We start from the raw sequence: 18,142 nt of genomic DNA, 5'->3' as shown, positions 1-18,142 counted from the left end.
AGAACAAACTACATATTTATAAACTAAGACCAAAGGTAGACATGTTTAGTAGCTAACAAAGTGCTTATGGCAAAACAAAAAACTCTAGCTTCAAAACCTTGGTCTGTACAGAAGTTATGAAAGGTCTAATAAAAGTAGACTTCTGTTTCTTGCATCTCTGAGTATTGTAACCACACTCCATCAGAAGTATCAGCAAAATTAAACACTATCTGGTTACCAAATACTCCTCTGTAAACTGGCCTGCAAAAGCAAATTTGCTTTTAAAAGTATCTCCATAATTCATCTCTGTCCTTAAAAAGCACATTACCACTCCCTTGTCATTAAAAAACAAAAACACTTCCTTTAACCATTTTGTGATGTTCTATTTACTAGTGTCCAGCACTATTGCAATTTAGCTGTAGAAAGTGAGCAATTTAGCTTTCCAAAGTTAGGGTCACTCACGTTTTGCTCCTCCCTCTCACCTTAAACAAGGACTTTTTAATTTAGAAATAGCTTCTACTAATATAAATTGTTTCAACCCTTTACTGTCAGCACAAGATGCAAGATGAACACTTAAATTGAAAGTAAAAGCAAACGGAGAACAGTCATATTGAAAGTAGGAGTAAAGGGTATTAACTATTATACATGCCTGTAACTGAGGAGTGCATTAGGCTATTGTGTTTTACTAAGTAACTAAGGCAGGAGCATAGATACTATTGTGTTTTAATCCATAGTTCCTATTAATTAAATTTACCTGTCTGTGACCACTCTAAGTTTAAGCTCAATTATTTTTCCTGTCCAAAATACATTAACTTTCAGTTGGATACACAGTGTGAAGGTTGGATAGCAAGGATAAGGAGGTGGTGGAAGATGTTATGGAAAAAATGCACCAGGGGATCTGGTTATGCAATGGGATACTAGTTATTTCATCAGCCACAGACCTCATAATTTATTCTCACTATGAGGATTTAAACTGCTCTAAATTTCTGTATAGTCTTTGCACAGAACATTTTAGGCTTTTACTTGCAACTCCTACTCTGCATGCAAGGATTGTTAGAGAAGCAAATAAACAGGAAAACCTTACTGCTGTCATTTGACATCATGGGTTATTTCAGTATCCCAGAACCATGATCTTATAACCAAATAGTAAAAAAAACACTGAAAAAAAACTGAGCCCAGTTGTCAATGCAGTTCAGACACCCGTCTTTTGAAGAACCTCACTTTTCCTCTTATCCCTGTACTCTGTCTTAATATAGCAATGATTTCCACATGGAATGTATCATTTACAAATGCTTGAAGGAAGATTTTCATAGTTCTGCTTTAAGAAAAATAAGAATGAAAGTATCCAGCAACCTGACTAATGTGCCACCAGGAATTCCTGCACAACCTGAAATTAAAAGTTTCTAGCTTTTTCTGTGTAACTATATGCCAGATGTTTTATAGAATTTTTCCCTGTTCATTTTGCAGTAAGACTCAAAGAACTAACATCTGACTTTCAAATACATCCTTTTGTCAAAAGCCAAAAATTATTTAAAGTGTTTAACTGGTTAATAATTACATAGCTTTACCACACATGTTAGAAATTAAAGAATTTCCCTAATTGATGCTAGCTGTAAGAAGCTAATAACAGCTCTGTTTAAGAAAATGTTACCTCTTTAATAAATCACCTTTGTAATATCCTCAAAAACTTGCCACAGCTGGCATGCTAGTTTTCTCCAAAGTATTTAATGTCTGTATTTCTGCTTGAAAACAGAAGTGCAGTCTTTATAAACCACACCTATTCAAGCCACAGAAGAATTTTTTTTGTTCCAAAACATTATATATAGAGTTAATTCAAAGAAGAGACTTCATATTTGCTGAATGGCATAAATTTAAAAATAATACCCGCACGATTGTGTATTATATTGTATAGGGTTACATAACCTGACATGCATGCATTTTTTAAGACATCTGACAGCGGAAGTAACTGGTGATGCCTTTAAAGTAGGCTATACCCCACTGAACCAGGCTGAGCATCTGGGAGGAAAAGGCAGAGAAGAACAAGGCCATAGCCTCTCTCCCCACCTGCCATATTGAAGTTCATGCTAAAAAAACACCCACAAACCACAACTCAAAAGCAGAACTACCAACAAGCTAAGGGCTGAAGCCTTCCTGACTGGCCTTGTGGAATCTTTTCCAGACTTCTTCTTAGCACTAGACTAACAGAGACTTTGTTCAGTGTCAAAACAAGGTACTCCTTTCTCGGCCCTGTTTCTTCTGTCATTTGCTCTTTTCATCTAGGTAATAAGCATAGCAAAGCCTGGGAAAGCAGCTTGGGTTTAATTTTAATTATGCTACCCCACAATCATCGAACAGGGTGCCTACAGGAGTGCCACAGGGCATATTTCAAACACTCACAAAGGAGAAGTCTTCATGGGGCTTTGCAGTCAGGCTGTCAAACTTCTTGTAAAAGGTTATCTGAGATTCTAAATGTACCCATGTTCAAACAGCCAATGCAGCCTGTCAGACGGGGGTAGTAGGAAATGAACACTCAAGACTTGCATAATGCTGAGGACTAACAGAAAAGACTGTTCTGCCAATCAATTTACCTCACCACTATACCCTACCCCTGGTATCCACTACTAGTCTTTACCACGTACAAAATCTGGAACTGATACACCTGTCTCAGCTCAATTTTTTTTTTTGGAGGAGCATTGCAGGTTCTGAATGAAGGAATATTAACTTCATAAAAATATACAGCCTTATCATTCTAATACATGCACGCACCTTTGTCACTAAGGGACAAATAAGGACCTCCTGGCACAGGCACACATCCTGCAGCACCTATAAACATCTGTCCTTAGCACGTACGGAGGGCAGTATCTGTCCCCGGCTGCACCCGACCACAGAATTGTTAGGGCTGGAAGGGATCTCCGGAGATCACCCAGCCCACTGCCCCTGACAAGGCTGGGTCACCCTAGGGCAGCTTACACAGGAACGCATCCAGGTGGATACGGACGTGGAGAAGACAGTGCTGCTAAACTTCCAAGGCAGCACTACGCACCATGCACATCGCCTTTAATAATTAATGCGAGATGACACAGCTTTCGCTTCTCTTGAAAAATATTTTTAGCCGAGTGGAAGCGCTACCAAAGCCACCCAACCGGCACGTTGCCTGTCCCGGGCCTCCCCACGGACGGCACACAGGCGGGAGGGACCCCCGGGCCGGGGGAAGCCTGAGGCACTGCCTGGGTTCCACGCGGCGGGGAGCGGAGCCCCGAGTGGGGCACACGCCCCTCGCCACGCGTGTGCGCTTCCCTCCCGCTCCGAGCCGCCGGCCGCGACCCGCGGGACCCGCCGGCAGCCGGGCCCGCACCACCCGGAGAGCGGCCGGGATGGCCCCCGGCACGCCCGGGACCCCCGCACCTGCCGGGGAAGCGCCCGCCCGGCCCGGCCTCTTCCGCAGGCACCACGCGTGCGAGGGGGAGGCGGCGCTCACACATGGCGCCTCCGCATCATCCCCCGCACCCGCCGCCCCCTCCACACTCACTTCTCCCCGCCGCCGCCTACGGCCACCTCCTTGCCGCCGCCGCCGTGGTTATTGTTGTGGCCGCTATCGGCGGGGGGCTCGCCGGGACTCGGCGACGGCGCCTGCGCCCCCTTCCCCGGCTCCTCCAAGGCTCCCTCGGAGCGGGTGCACAGACTTCGCGCTGACGGCAGCGCCGCCGGGCCGCGACGGGCGGCGGGCGGGCTGGCGCCGAGGGCGGCGAACGGCGGCGGAAGGCGCCTGGTCGCGGCGGCGGGTCCCGGGACCGGGGCCCCGCCGCCGGCCGCCCCCGGTGGGCCGAGCAGCAGCAGCTCCCGGAGCAGCGCCGACCGCCACAGCCGCATCATCCTGCGCCACCGCGCCGACTGCCCGCCGCGCCGCCCGGCCGCGCCTCTCGCGCCGCGCCGCACCCGCCCCTCGCCGCGCGCCATTGGCCGAGCACGCCTAAATGTCAGGCGCGTGGCGCGCCCATTGGCCGACAGGGACGTCACTCAGAGCCGTTGCCACGCCCCCGGCGCGGGCCGAGTCTCCCCGCGGGGCCGCTGGTGTCGCGCGCGGCCGGCGGGGCGGGAGCAGCAGCGCCCCAAGCGGGCGCACGCGGAGCGCTGAGGGGGGCCCCGGGGCGCCGCCTCCCTCCCTCATTCCTTTCCTCCCTCCTTCCTTCCCTCCCTCCCTCCTTCCCTCCCTCGCTCTGCGACGTGTAAAGGCGTTGGGAGCGGGCTGGGCTGCGGCGGTGTCGGGTTCAGGTTGCCATGGATATGGCCATTTTTTAAACTGTATGTTTTTTGATTACGAAGTACACCGCCTCTGCCGTGCCGGCAGGATCACAGAATATGCTGATTTGGAAGGGACCCACATGGATCACTGAATCCAGCTCCTGACCCTGCACAGGACACACCAAGAACTTCACCCTGTGGCTGAGAGCCTTGTCCGAACTTCTGAACTCTTTGTCAGGCTGGTGCTGTGACCACTTCCCTGGCCAGGCTGTTCCATCCTCTGGGCAAAAAACATTCTCCTAATATCCAACCTAAACCTCTGCTGACAAAGCTTCAGGCCGTTCCCTCAGTCCTGTCAGTGGTCACCACAGAGAAAAGAGAAGGATGCACAGGGCCTGTGTCCGTCACCCACCAGGCACCCAGGAAAGCCCTCAGGGAACAGGAGCCTGTTGGAAATACCCTCAGCAGGAAAGGTTATTCCCACATTCTTTGAGTCAAATGCTTCTGGAAAGGAGCAGAGCCACGAAGGGGTTTCCATGTGCTTTCAATAAAAGGGTAACTGCATTGCTCATTGCCAAAACTTACGGTGGAAGCTGTAAGGCTTGGTCAAATGCCTGAAGGTTTTGGGTTTTAAGAAAAATAAATAAAACAAACACAAACCCACAAAAATCAACAGCCTGGATGCCTAGGTGAACTGGGTGCGGCCATTCTTCATGTTCACATCATCAAACATTAAATCAGAGTGTGGAAATGTTGCTGCTGCTCAGCTACAGGTCCTAGCTTGGGAATCACCGACCCATGGTTGTGAAGTCCTAAAGGCAAAAGTGTAGCAGAGTAGCAGAAAATAACTGCAGGGCTTCAGTACAAGGTGTAAATGTCACTCTTTATATACACTTCAGCTTCTGTCACAGCTGTCAGGATATAGCATTTTGGAACTCACAGATTTTGCAGTTACGTGGTGAAACTTCGCTCACATCACCAACTGCTAAATTTGTCCTAGATGAGTATAAATCTATATTAGCAAATTGTATCCATTATGGGTTACAGTAGAAGAGGAGATTTCTTTCATTTTACTTCCTCAGCAATGGCAGTGTTTTAATTGTTCTTTGTCTTCTCAGTTTAGGAATCTTAATTTTCAGAGCAAAAATGTAAATACTTGTGGAGCTTATGAGTTTATAACTGCTAAATTTCCTTGTGAACAATTTCCCCATGCATTGAGGTTTATTTCATCTGATATGTTTGGCAGAGGTGGGGGCTGAAAAGCTGCAATTCTGAGTTAAAATGATCTTGCTACACACTTTATTGGGAGTGTTTTACTCTGAAGATACTGATATTTTGTTTTCCACCACCCCCCAGACTGAAAGTTTCAGCTGACTAGGCATAATAAATTGCTCTTAAAGACCCCCATAAAACAGAGATGGTTCTGTTACCTGTTTCTAGTGCACTCTGAGGTAACTACAAATAGCCATGGAGAATAGTCTTGCCTTGTGCTTCTACTTATCTGACAGCACAAATACCCACAGGAGTTCCCTATGTTAATAAATTGTCACAACTGCCATGAGGGTTTTTGGAAGAAAATATAAAGAGAGCTGATAATCTATGCCTATAAGATGAGCCTCCAGACACCAATGGTTTTTCTTCCCACTGATCAAGGAAACTTGAAATACCAGTGTGGGATGTGTAATCCTGCGCTGCTGTAACTTCACATACAAAAATGCAAAGTACCTGCAGTTCTCACATACTTATTACATTACCTATTATATTTCCTGGAACTAATTTTGGATTTCCATTTGCTAAGACCTTTTTGGCAAGCCAGTACTGCGCCTTTTATCCTGCCACCCAATAATAATATTTCTCATTTTTAAAATTCTGTTATGTAAAATACTCTAAAGATAGAAATCTCTCAAGCACCTTTTCCATTCTTTCTACAGAGTGAGCGCTGTCTCTTCCAGAATGTGCGTTTGGTCACTAATCGAACACACAGTTCTGCAGACACTACAAGATTCTGAATTTTAGTGCCAAGGTGATCTGCCAGTGTGACAGCTGCACTCCTTTCTAAGCCAGCTGTTTAGCCACAACCTGGTGCAAAAACGTTTTTCATTCATCTCTTATGCTGTAGGGGGAAAAGAAGCGGAAGAATGAAAAATGTAATGATCTGGATCTTTCCTTTTGGTACTCTGGTTTCTGTTCAGAACATTGTAGATAAGGTAGTAGAAAAAAAAAAAAAAGCTACTACATTCACAAAAATATTTGCCTCTCAAAACAGTACCCCATGATACTTGACTCTACAGGAACTCTTTAATTTTACTCACTTCCTTTTTTTTTTTATTTTTTTTATTTTTTTTTACTTTGTACATTATTGCCTTATTCCTTTATTTAACATTTAAATAAAGCATTGCCTTTTAGCATTGCCTTCACACTAGTACATTAGTTGTCTCCCACTGCAGTTATTCTTCATTAAAGCTTTTCTTAAAACTCACCAAAAGAAATTGATCCTCCACTTCTCTCCCTGGAAATTCCCCTGTCTGTGTTTTAGCTCGTGAGGGCAGAAAATGCAAGTTGCTCTATGTGTGGGACTACAAATACAGAGCTTGGGAACAATGCAAAATGATAAATATAGTTTCTGATCCAGAAAGTTCAAGGGCAATAGTGACTCATTCGCTATTCTGAGAAGTTTTGCTGCATAATTCAGGCCATCACTCCTTGCTCCTACTATGACTAAGCCTGAGACGTTTCACCCACTGATTCTCTCCCCTCCTCCCTCTGGCACAGGTATAACAGAGAGTCATAATCTAAAGACAGATTTTTTTATTTTTTTTTTAACAATTTAAAATAAGCCATAAAAAATGTAGTAAAAATAGCATCAAACCTACCACCATTTTCTTGGCTAAAACATTATACATTGAACCTGTTAAACTGACACTGATTTTTGTATTGATCCAGATGTTAGACTGGGCTTTCCCATATCCCAGTGAAACCCCCTTTAAACTTCTCCTTTGAACAGAGTGATATTACTCGTCTCTTTGGAAAGAGAAGACATGCCATCTGCTCTGCCATTCTGTGTTTCACACAGTATCCCAAGAGAAACAGAAAATTACAAAATGGTTTCCACACAGAGCAAAGAAATTTGAAATTAAAATTCCCCATTGCTTTTATTTTGAGTTGGTTACACAACCAGCAGTAACCATAAGCCAATTATTCTCTTTTTAATTTCCACAACTATATGTGTTCTTTTGTAAGACAAAAATTATTTGAATTTAAGACAGCAAGGTTCTTCAGGAAAGAAAAAAAAGAGGATCTTATAAATAGGCATTATTTTTTAAGTATTTCCTTTAAGCTGTATTGTAGCAAAATATTCCTAGTATAGCTCTCTAAAAATAATCCATATTTCAGAGGTTTTCCTTTCTAAAAGGGGCATAGCAGCATTAATCTCCTAGGAGAAAGGGCTCTGAAAAGCAGGTGGAAAGAGGTCTTCCCAGTTCAAGCACATACACTGATAACAGCTTTCAGGAAGGTTAAATCCTCCCATCAGATCAGCAGGCAGATCTCAGATAAGCAGCAGAAATTAAGGATTATCTTGACTACGACATGAACTGTTTACTTTGCTATTTTAAATGGTTATGCTGGCTCCATTTCATTTGTTGCAGGGTAATGCTTTTCAAAAGAGAACAAAGGACCACAGACAACTATTATCTATTCAAGTATTTCTACCCATTCTAGCAGCACTTCCTAAGAACACTCTTTTCTTTTGTGAGGCTAACTTGCTGCAACCTTTGGGTAACATTTTTATATTGATACAAGGGAAAGGTGCTCAGTCACAAGAAACATTCCCTGTTGGATTGTTCAGAGGATACAGAACAGCTTCCTCTGATCATAGGAGCATAAGCAGTAAATAGTTACTATTTAATCTAAGAAAATGAGTGTTCAAATGTTTGGGCATCATAGCTCAGAAATCCAACAAGGAGGAAAACATTCAGAGGATTTATTTAACTGGAAAGTAATGGTTGAGGAAATGGCCTCAAGTGAGAAGCAATAAAAATAAAATAAAAAATGCCCTCCCTGCATAGCGCATTGATGAGTCAATAGCTCAGTTCATATCACTCACATTCCAGGCAAACAGAGGCAGTGAGGAATTAATTCAAGGAGATGAATATTTGGAGGATTTTCTGAGACTGACATGAAAAAAGACTACAAGGGCCTAGGACATGCCTAGCATGGTTGACAGCATATGATGTGTTCTAGCATATATTATAAGAGCAAGCAAATCGCAGTAAGCAGAGGTTTTGAGGATGACCTGCAAAGACTGTCACAATTTTTTCCTACTATTCTATTTGTTAACCTGCTTCCTTTCATCTTATCTTGGGTGTGAGACAGCACCATCGTTCCTCATGCTCATTATCAGTCATAGCATTTTTCAGATGTAAAATTCTTCACACGTCAGAGCATCACCTTCAGAAGCTAACAAAGAAGCATTCCTTGCTGCATCCAGCACACTGCATCAAAGAAGCATTCCTTGCTGCATCCAGCACACTGCATGTTATTTGCACTACAATATACCTAAATCATATTGTTACATACCCCATGCCTTCCACCCACAATCACATTTAATGCTTAATTCTGATAACATCTCTTAAACTGCAGTCTTGATATTACAGGAGGCCAGGGAGCGGGAGCAAATTTGCATCTTCTGTTTGTATTCCCAGTTCTCAAATATTAGCCTTGGTAACGTTGTGCAAGCAAAAAGAAACGAGAGACAACATCATCCAACTGACCCATCATATGCCTGAGATGAGCATGCATGAGGGAGCTTGGGGGAACCCATGGGTTCATGTCTCACTGCTCTTCAGAACAGACATGGAAAATTTGTGCCAGTATTTGGTGGAGGTTGGAGCACTTGGGCTGCCCACAAGCTGGCTTGTCATGTACAAAGCTCCACAGCACTGGACAGTCACTGGCTGATCATTAACACCTTAGTTATTAGGCCCCTAAAGGGCCCTAAAGAAAGATGGGGAGGGATTTTTGGCAAGGGAATGCAGCACGAGGGGAATGGACAAACTGACAGAGAGCAGGTTTAGATTAAATATTAGGAAGAAATTCATCATTTGTGAGGCTGCTGAGGCCCTGGCACAGGTTGCCAGAGAAGCTGTGGCTGCAGCAACCCTGCAAGTGTTCAAGGCCAAGCTGGAGAGTGCTTGGAATAACCTGGTCTAGTGAAACATGGCCCTCTCCATAGAAGGGGTTTGGAATGAGATGAGCTTTAAATTCCCTTCCAACCCAAACCCATTCCATGATCTGCCTGTGCCACCTCTGAAGCTCTGAAGTGATGAAGCAGCCAGTGTGTGCTGCATCCTCCTCTTGTCCTAAGCTGGTTGCTTTCAGCTCTGAATTTCAGCCCATTAAAAAGATGGAGAGATGCAAGCTTTCAGGCCAAAGCATAAAAGCACATCCCATTAAATTGTCTCATGAAGGAAAAGCCCCGGTTTTACCCTTTCACAAATACCTGTGTCCATGTAGAAGCTTAAGCTTGACAAAACACCCAGTTTTAAGAGGAGGGTTCCCATCTACTGAGAAACAAAACAAAATAAGGTAAAATGAAGCAAGTAAAACAAGCAGCCACACTGTAATGGAAACTGTCTCATCATAAGTGGTAGTCCAAATAGTTTAAAAATCTTCCAATTCCAGAAGGCTGCTCTGGAGTACATAGAAACCACTCTAGGTAGAGGGTATAATGCCAGCATCAACAAAATCCCACTACCTCTGAAATGGCAAACTAATCAGCAAAACCATATGCTTTTTTCTGCCCTGATATTTTTGGCACCTCTCATTTCTGTTGCTGCACTGAGGAAAGAGGAATGTACACTTCAGGTGATTGAGTCCTCAGCCTCCTTTTGCAACTGCCGTGAGTTGCCAGTCTCTTTCCAAGCTCCAAGAGTGTTTAAATCTTCTGTTTACTTAAAAACAAAAGGTCCCATAAAGTCTAATGAGAAAACAGACAAGTTTTTTAGTTCTTGAAGGATGTAACCTTGAAAGACTTCCCTCCTTCCCCCCACATCTCTCTTTAGAAACATGTAACTTTCCTAGGGAGGTGAAAGGGAGAAAGACCAGCAGCACTTCCAGTGGCACACGGTGTACCATCACACTCCAAGGGTATTTAATGTTTATCCAAGGACTTTTGAACAGTTCCACAACAATAGGCCAGGGGACTGAAGATCTACAAAACTGAATTCCAAGATTCAAAAAGCAGAGCGATCAAGGTTGCAAAATAGCCTGGATTAAGTACATGTTTTTGCTAATAACTAGCCAGCTGCTTAAACATGTGTATGTTCATCTTAAATTCCAACAATAAAAACATTCAAAAGTTTTGTATGGTATTTTTGGTGCATTTGAAACACTTACGGAAGCCAAAGATTTGTGCTTTGGTAACGTTAACTTCTGTCACAGAACTTCTTCACATCATCTTTAACTGCTTCATAATTCTCCATCTTTTCAGGTAGGGCTTGAAACAACTCCTGCTGAAGTCAGGAGCTGATGGGAAAACATACAAGATAAGAAACTCTACCTTTTAAACAGTATTTTTAGCCCTCAGCATAGTTTTCATTGCAGTATTAGACCAAAATATTTTGGCTTTTACCTCATCTGACTGGGTTGTGATGTGGAAATTGGTGTGTTTCTAATGCTACATGAACTCTGGTGGCAACATCACTCATTCCCACGCACATGCCATGGCTTGTCATTCCCTCACAGCTGTCCTGAGACAGCTATTGAACTGGGTCCTGCTGTAAAACAGAAGTGAAACAAGCTGGGTTACAAATTGACAGGTCATCATTCTTTGCTTTGAGAAAGAGGAATTTCACATAACAAGGCTGTGAAACGTGTCTTGAGGTGCTTTGAATTAACATGCTGTAGAAGGGCTCAAAGGAAGAGCAGTTGCCAAGAAATGCTGATAATTTGTTTCTCTCTGTATACTTGGCCTTGTACTACAGGAAAGAGATGTTGTCAGATAACAGACTTCACAGCCTTCCTGTCACAGGCAGCTTCTAAACGATGACCACGTGCTTTGATATTTGGAATCTTTAGATAAAGTTTCATCTGGTTCCTTGATCAACAAACAGAGTTTTGGCCAATTAGCCAAGGTTTGGCCAATACCCCTATAGTAAGGCATAAAGCCAAACCAGTTGCATATCTGAATAATGTGATTATATTAATTTTAGGAAACATAAATCCTGGCATTACCAGAACATATCTTATTCTGCCATATACTTGCACAGAAAGCAACCTTGTAGTAGGCCACACTAATCACCCAAGACATCATGGGCCTAATTTGAGAACAAATCTAATAGGCCCTACTGTGGCCCATTCAATAGGAATTTTTGTTTTGTCTTCAGGCTGTTTGCTATATGTGCTGTGTTTGACTAAAGTCTCACTGGATACTTGAGGATTGGCTCTGCTGAAACAGAGAACAGAGTGGCATAGTTGAGTAACCCAGCTGTAGTCGGGAGGATATTTTCAGCTCAATATACTTTAAGACAATCAATAAAAAATTAACTATATTGATTATTTTGGGCCAGAAGGCATGTAGAACAGATGCATGTAATAATTAATGTATTTATGGTTAGGAAAACATTCTCCAGCCACCTTTCTGCTTCCTCCCCAGCTTTGTCACACTGTATCATGACTGCAGCAGTTACAAACTCTCAAGATAGCAAGACACGGGTCCTCTGTCTAATCAAGAAGTTACAGTTGTTTAGTTTCTTGCACTTTCATTATGTGTATTTTTATGTAATTCTTTTATCCAATTTACCTCACCTTGCATATTTCTGCAAGTTTTTTCTTCTGGTTATCTACCTTTTAAGTTGTATTTCTGTCTTTTGATTGATATATTCTATCAGGGGAAGCATAATCTAAAAGGAAAAAAAAATAGCCTAAATAGTGACTCATTTTGTTCTGCTTTGCCTGTTAGTTACATTGTTTGATATGTCAACATGTTTTCTTAACAGTAAAGGTGAAATTCAAAGTTGAAAAAGCACAAGCAGTAGGCTGTATTGCCTTTTTGCACAGAAGTATGATTGAAGAGAAAGGTAACTGCTTAGCAGGGCTTACTGAACCTGCCTTGGTGTGAAGCCAAATAAATTCCACCCTTGGAAATAAGAAGTAATTCTTAAACTACCAGTAGTTGTTAATGATTGCTAGAACTGGAACAAATCAATCAAACCACATGCTAGTGAGTAATAATCTTCTAGAAACATCCCGAATATAGTTTATACCCTTTATTTAACAGATAAGAGGGAAAAGGTTAATTTACATCTCAGTACCAATTTGAGTAAAAAGAACCATTAACTTATGAAGGTAATGAGCTGAAACATCCACCAGCTCAGTCCAATGACCCTGTACTTCAGGACAAACAGAAGCATTTGTATGATGGAATGCTGCTGATCAGTTCCTGAGGATTGGCCAGGCTCTGGATGCCTGGCACACCCCACCTGAATGTCTTTCAGTCTGACTCAGGATGAGTGCTTGTATGAGAAAGAAAACTGTGAGGAACAGTGCTCTTCCCACATTGTAGTTCTGAAAAAAGGTTGGTAGCCTTTTTTTGTATCCCCAAATAGATTGCACAGGATTGGCTCCAAAACTGCCAAATAAACATTACAAAGAGGAGAAAAAGAATGAGCACCTTTATTAGCATTACAGCTGTGCTTCTCTGCCAGCTTATTTCTGTCTCTTGCATACTTCTCATGTCTAGGCCACATTTAATGGCACACTGAGACCTCCATCTTAGAAACTGGAAGAATGTTCCGTGCATGAGATGAAGGCAGGAGCAGTACAGACACCAGGTGGCTGTCACACAGACAGACAGTCACAGACCAATTTTGAAGCTGAATACTGCTGAAACTCCATGTTGGGAATGCTGAGCTCCGAAGAGAGCAGCAGCAGAGCAGACTGGCTTCAGCCTGCCCATAGCAGGACAGAGCTGGTTTGGCCATACTTCTGCTACCTCCTGGTCTTCTCAGTTCAAGGGCATGAGTAAGAGGCAGCTGTGCCATGAAGCTACAAAGGTGTAACCTGTGAGTGCCTATTTCAGAGTTCATGTAGAAAGTCAGCTGTGTCTTCCAGCTAGAACTTGAACTGCTTAACCTTCAGTCCTAGAGGCCTTCAGATCAGAGGTGAAAGTGGATGGAGAAGATTATTCCCAAAAGGTCTGGCAGTCTTACACACTACCTCGAAGCAGCGTAGGCAGAAGGATGTCAGGGCACTCTTTTTGGAGCAGAAAGGGATCTCCTGGGAACAGTCAGTCCACTGGGTCATGCCTGCCTGTGTGCAAAGGCCATGCCATGGCCCAACAGAGAGGTCATTTATATAAATGCCTTCCTCACAGGTGTCACAAGGCTGTCCACTGAAGACACTAACAGCTCAGAGCTTGAAATGCTTTAAAATTTGGCTCCATGAGAATAAAATTATTCTTAACTGCTTCACTTTTCCTTCCTAAAGAATTACACTTTTTTAACCCTATAATAATAAGATTACATGAAGAGAAAAGCAATGAGGAATGATGCTACAGGTAATCATGAGGTAAGCATTTTTAACAAAGCTAATTAGTTTTGGGTTTATGAAAAGGAAAAAAAAAAGAATTAAAAAATTTTCTAAGATCCCTAAGTGATCCTATAGAGATTAATTATGCCACATTCCACTAAAAAAAATCCAGAACTCTGAGCAGAGGCTTACACATGCAAGCAGACATTTAAAGAGGTGGTTTTTACTAAGAAAATAATCTGTTTATTATCACTGTTGTGAGTCTTTTTGATTTTTTAACTCCTATTAGTGCAGCAGATTGAGCATACCTTTGCATTTTGTGAATCCTCAGCAGAATGGGCTATAGCACAGTATGTTGTAGAGGCACTGCCAATCTGTCCAGCATTTGTGTGACACGAGGCAGCACACGGGAGCAGGGCTGCTGGCACAGACACAGCCACCTGCGCTCTGCCTGCTGCCCTGAACAGCAGGAAGAGGGGCATTTGGAGCTCCCTGGACAGCGGGAAGAAGGGCATTTGGAGCTGGTGTCATGAGCAAGTCAGAGCAGAAACTGTTTAGCAAAAAGCCAAATGCAGAGGCTGGGCAAGGGTATCATTTCTACAATTATCCTTTAGAGATAAACCTCTCTTGAAATCACTGCTCTGAGAACAAAACCAGAAAAAAAAAAAGAAAAAGACAAAACAACTTCTAAAAGCCTTTTCTGCCATAATGAAGTTCATCTTTGATGAGACCTGGAGGAACAGATGTTACTGAGTTCCCAGGCAAGTAAAATCTGGAAAGAAATGAGCACTATTATCCAGGAAATGGAAGTGATGGGAAGCAGCTGTGACCTGGAGCCTGCCGGCTCTGCCTGGCAAGTTCTGTGGCTGTTGCACATCCCCGCAAAGAGGAGCTTTGGTGTCCCTTTAATTCCCTTTACACTGTCAGGGACATCCCCGTGGAGGCTGGCTGCCCCAGCCCCACCAGCATTCTTGAAGATTAGTTTAGGGAAAGTGTGGATGTTGTCCTAATCCTGTGTTGAAGCCATGATAGATTGCGAGCCCTTTGTTACACAACAGGATCCCTCCTCTGACTCAGTGGAAAGGATTTCCTGGATGCCCAGGGCGGTGTGGATCAGACACAGGGAGGATATGCAAGGGAGCAGGCGTGCTGCTCAGTCAGTCACAGCACAGCCATGACCTATCTGAGCACTTGAAATAAGAGTTGCTGGCACATCTCCACACTTCTGGGCAGCTTTCCCATGTGCAGGACTGATACACTCACTGTGAACCCACGCAGATATTCAGATATTTGTCTCTAGACCCTAGTGATTAAAACAGACACATGCAAGCTTTCTCCTCCGTGTTCTCAGGTGTGCACAGCCAAGGCCTGTATACCTGTGCTGTGTGCCCAGCTCACAAAAACATCCTCCCCAGCTGCTGCTGGAAGGGACTGCCCTGATCACTTGCACCTCGCAGCCTGGCTGGCAGCCCTTGGCACTTCCAAGGAGTTGAAGATAAATGAAGCAAGGGCTTTCAGCAACCTGATAGTGCCACAACTGCACAAAGCAAGCTTTTCCTGTCCTGACAAGGGTGCGGGGTAAAAGAGGCCATAATACCACCATATTCTTATATAAATACTTACACAAATGCAATATCTTCTGTCTGGAAAGCATTTGCAATAATATGGGTAGTGTGTGTAACCACTTGCACTTTTTTATATACTAAATCATCCCAGGAGCTCTTACACAGGGCAAGTGGAAGAGATCTTCTTCATTCATCTAAAGGTGAATCCTGTCCCTACCCCATGACATTCATTTCAATACTCAAGCTTTGCTAGAGGACTGAGAGGACTACCAGCAAGCATCAGCTGATTTGGGACATGCAGATGGCAGCAGCCATGGCACTGAAGAGACTGCATGACAGTAACAAAGCATGAGTTATCTTGAGGGAGCTGGCCAGTGGTCTCCAGCTGGCTCCAGGCCCCAGCTCAGAAGGTCACACAGCTGACATATCATCCTGTGAGTCACCCTCTGATACTGCCTGTGTCCAGCATAACTCATGTGGTTTGGCAGCACTGAGGGAACTTCCTCCTCCTCCTCCTCGCTTGCTGCCCAGAGTCAATGTTGCTCTACAGAACACACGAGACAGCAAAGCCACCAAGAGACAGATGGCAACTCGACCATCTTGTTAGTCATCATCGCCTCCTTGAGTGGCAGCACCAGACAAGATTCATACCACAAATGCCACTTACAAACTGTCTAGATGATGTATCAGCACAGCCAAAATACATCTACCTACATCAAAAATAAAGCTTTGCAGCCCAAGTCAACTAATTGACCTATATTTTTTGAAGTCTCTGCTTAAATAACAGAATGTGTTCATATCTTAGCCAGGCTGAAACAACAAACATCTTCACAAAACACTGAGATAGATACTTGGTCTCCACAGTTCTGTGCAAAGTACTTTCCCAAGGCCCATCAGGTAATACAGGTTTCATTCAGGGTCTGCACTGCTACACCCTCTGAGTTTACTCCCTAACCAGAGACTTGACTGGCACCCTGACAGCACTAGGATATGGCAGTGTCACGCCATCAAACAGGTGCTCAGTCAAAACCACACTGTAATGTGGAAATTGCAGTCACCAGACTAAAGGCACGTCTGAGTTCCCTGAATTTTGGAGAAACTTAAAAATGAAAAAAACCCACATACACCAGAGGGAAGACATGTTGTTTCAGGAAAAGAAAGTGGAACCTATAAATGAAAGCACAGATGTGTGGTGAGACAAGACACCCCTGGCTTGCAAGGTATGACTCCATCCCTTCCAGGCAAGGCCTGTCAGTCATCCTGGAGGAGCAGGTGCCATGAATGGAAGGAAAAGTGCCTTCCTGGAGTGTGCAACAGCACCCAGCATGTAATTTGTCAATGTAATGACAATGAAAGGATTATGTTAATAGGCAGGTAGCTGTAATGAGAAAACAATGACACAGACCATGTCCTGTACATCTTTCCAGATGCAAGAAGGGATGGTCATGATGGTTGAGCTGTCTGTTGACTGTACAGACAAGTGTTAGAGATGGGTGCTCAAACACAGTGTCTTTCACAAAGAGCAGAGCAATAGCCTTACAGGTTATTTCTGTTAGGGTGAGGTGATGTTCCTTCCACAGCATTAGGTTCTGGTGACCACCACCTTGAGGAAAGCTGGGATTTTCACATGGCATACAAGTCAACATTTAGCTGTCATCCTGTGGTGCTGAACAAAGCGCTGCAAACTGCCAAGGCTGCTCCAGACCCAGCAACAGCAGAGCCTCAGATGAACCTATGAGTCAAACAGAAATCATACTGTACACCTGAAACAGCACATCTCTGTGACTGTCCATTTCAAAAAGCTACATTGTGCATTTAGGGATAGACACCAGGTAGGGAAAAGTGGTTAGGGAAAGCACAGGTCAGAAAAACGATGGTCAAGAATATTTCTTTAGATGCTGCAGTGTTTTCAAAGGCAAAGACGAGAGTTTTAACAAAGAAGGATTTTAAACAGAAGAGCTTTTACCTGTTTCCTGAACTAGACTTTAAATTTACTCATTAGCAGTTTGAATTCAGGCACAGGGATGTTTGTTTGGGGCAGGAATGTATGTTTGTTTTTTATTTCCTCAGAAGCAGGTAGCTTGTATCTGAGGGATATCAATTATTAACTCCAGCCCTAGATGAAAGTGTACAGGTTTAACTTCCCTGAGAGACAGGTACCGCCCTGTGTTTCTAGATCTGACAGATTCTGGTGTGCCTTGCTCCCACACAGGAAGTAAAATACCAATTCACATTGAAGTGATCCCTCTGGGAGAAAGGACCCTGCACTAAATGCTGATTGGGATATGGGAGGGATTTATGCAATTTAAATTCAAATTTTTACAGTGCTAATAGAAAAAAATGTTGTGAAAAAGATATTTATTGTTCCTAATTATCCTTAGGCCTCAGGTTTTGGTAAAATCTGTCAAGAGTTTTTGACAAGGTGCCACGTTCCTGCACCTGCACTCAGATGATGTTTCAGACCTCTACAGAGCCACTTACATGTGTATGTAATTAATGTGGGGAAACAACTTTGCACTTCTGAAGCTGCTCTTGAAGTGTGACTTCAGACTCCTTCACAAGATCTAATTGAGCTCTTGGGTATCAGATGTTTCTGCACAAACATGTTTTGTTTTCCATGCACAGCACTATATACATACATATATATTAATTTTTTAATCTATTTTTACTGTTCATCCTTTAGTGAGGGGATCTGAAGCTTTCTTAGCATCACCATCTTATCATAATTTCCACCTAAAATCTGCCCAGCTTTACAGCTACCCATACGCAGTAACAGCAGCGGATGGTTCACCTGAGCACTGTCACAAGCAGGTTTCGTGTGTCACATT

The 18,142-nt window shown here is 43.4% G+C and overlaps 1 protein-coding gene across 4 annotated transcripts in view; it reads right to left on the bottom strand.

Moving 5' to 3' along the window:
* The window catches only part of GLS (glutaminase), a 60,209-nt gene extending 56,339 nt beyond the window's left edge, over positions 1-3,870 (bottom strand). For 2 of the 4 annotated variants that reach the window (XM_086898516.1, XM_086898517.1), the window contains exon 1: positions 3,509-3,870. In XM_086898516.1, the coding sequence (XP_086754642.1) occupies positions 3,509-3,852 (344 nt within the window). In that variant the 5' untranslated portion in view covers positions 3,853-3,870. The remainder of the gene's footprint in view (positions 1-3,508) is intronic. The other 2 variants (XM_086898520.1, XM_086898521.1) reach the window with 2 other exon arrangements.
* Positions 3,871-18,142: the final 14,272 nt, after the last annotated feature.

This window comes from Cyanistes caeruleus, chromosome 7 (assembly GCF_971803275.1).
Source record: "Cyanistes caeruleus chromosome 7, bCyaCae1.hap1.1, whole genome shotgun sequence".
NCBI classification, from domain to species: domain Eukaryota; kingdom Metazoa; phylum Chordata; class Aves; order Passeriformes; family Paridae; genus Cyanistes; species Cyanistes caeruleus.
This window is presented reverse-complemented; position numbering and strand designations above follow the sequence as displayed.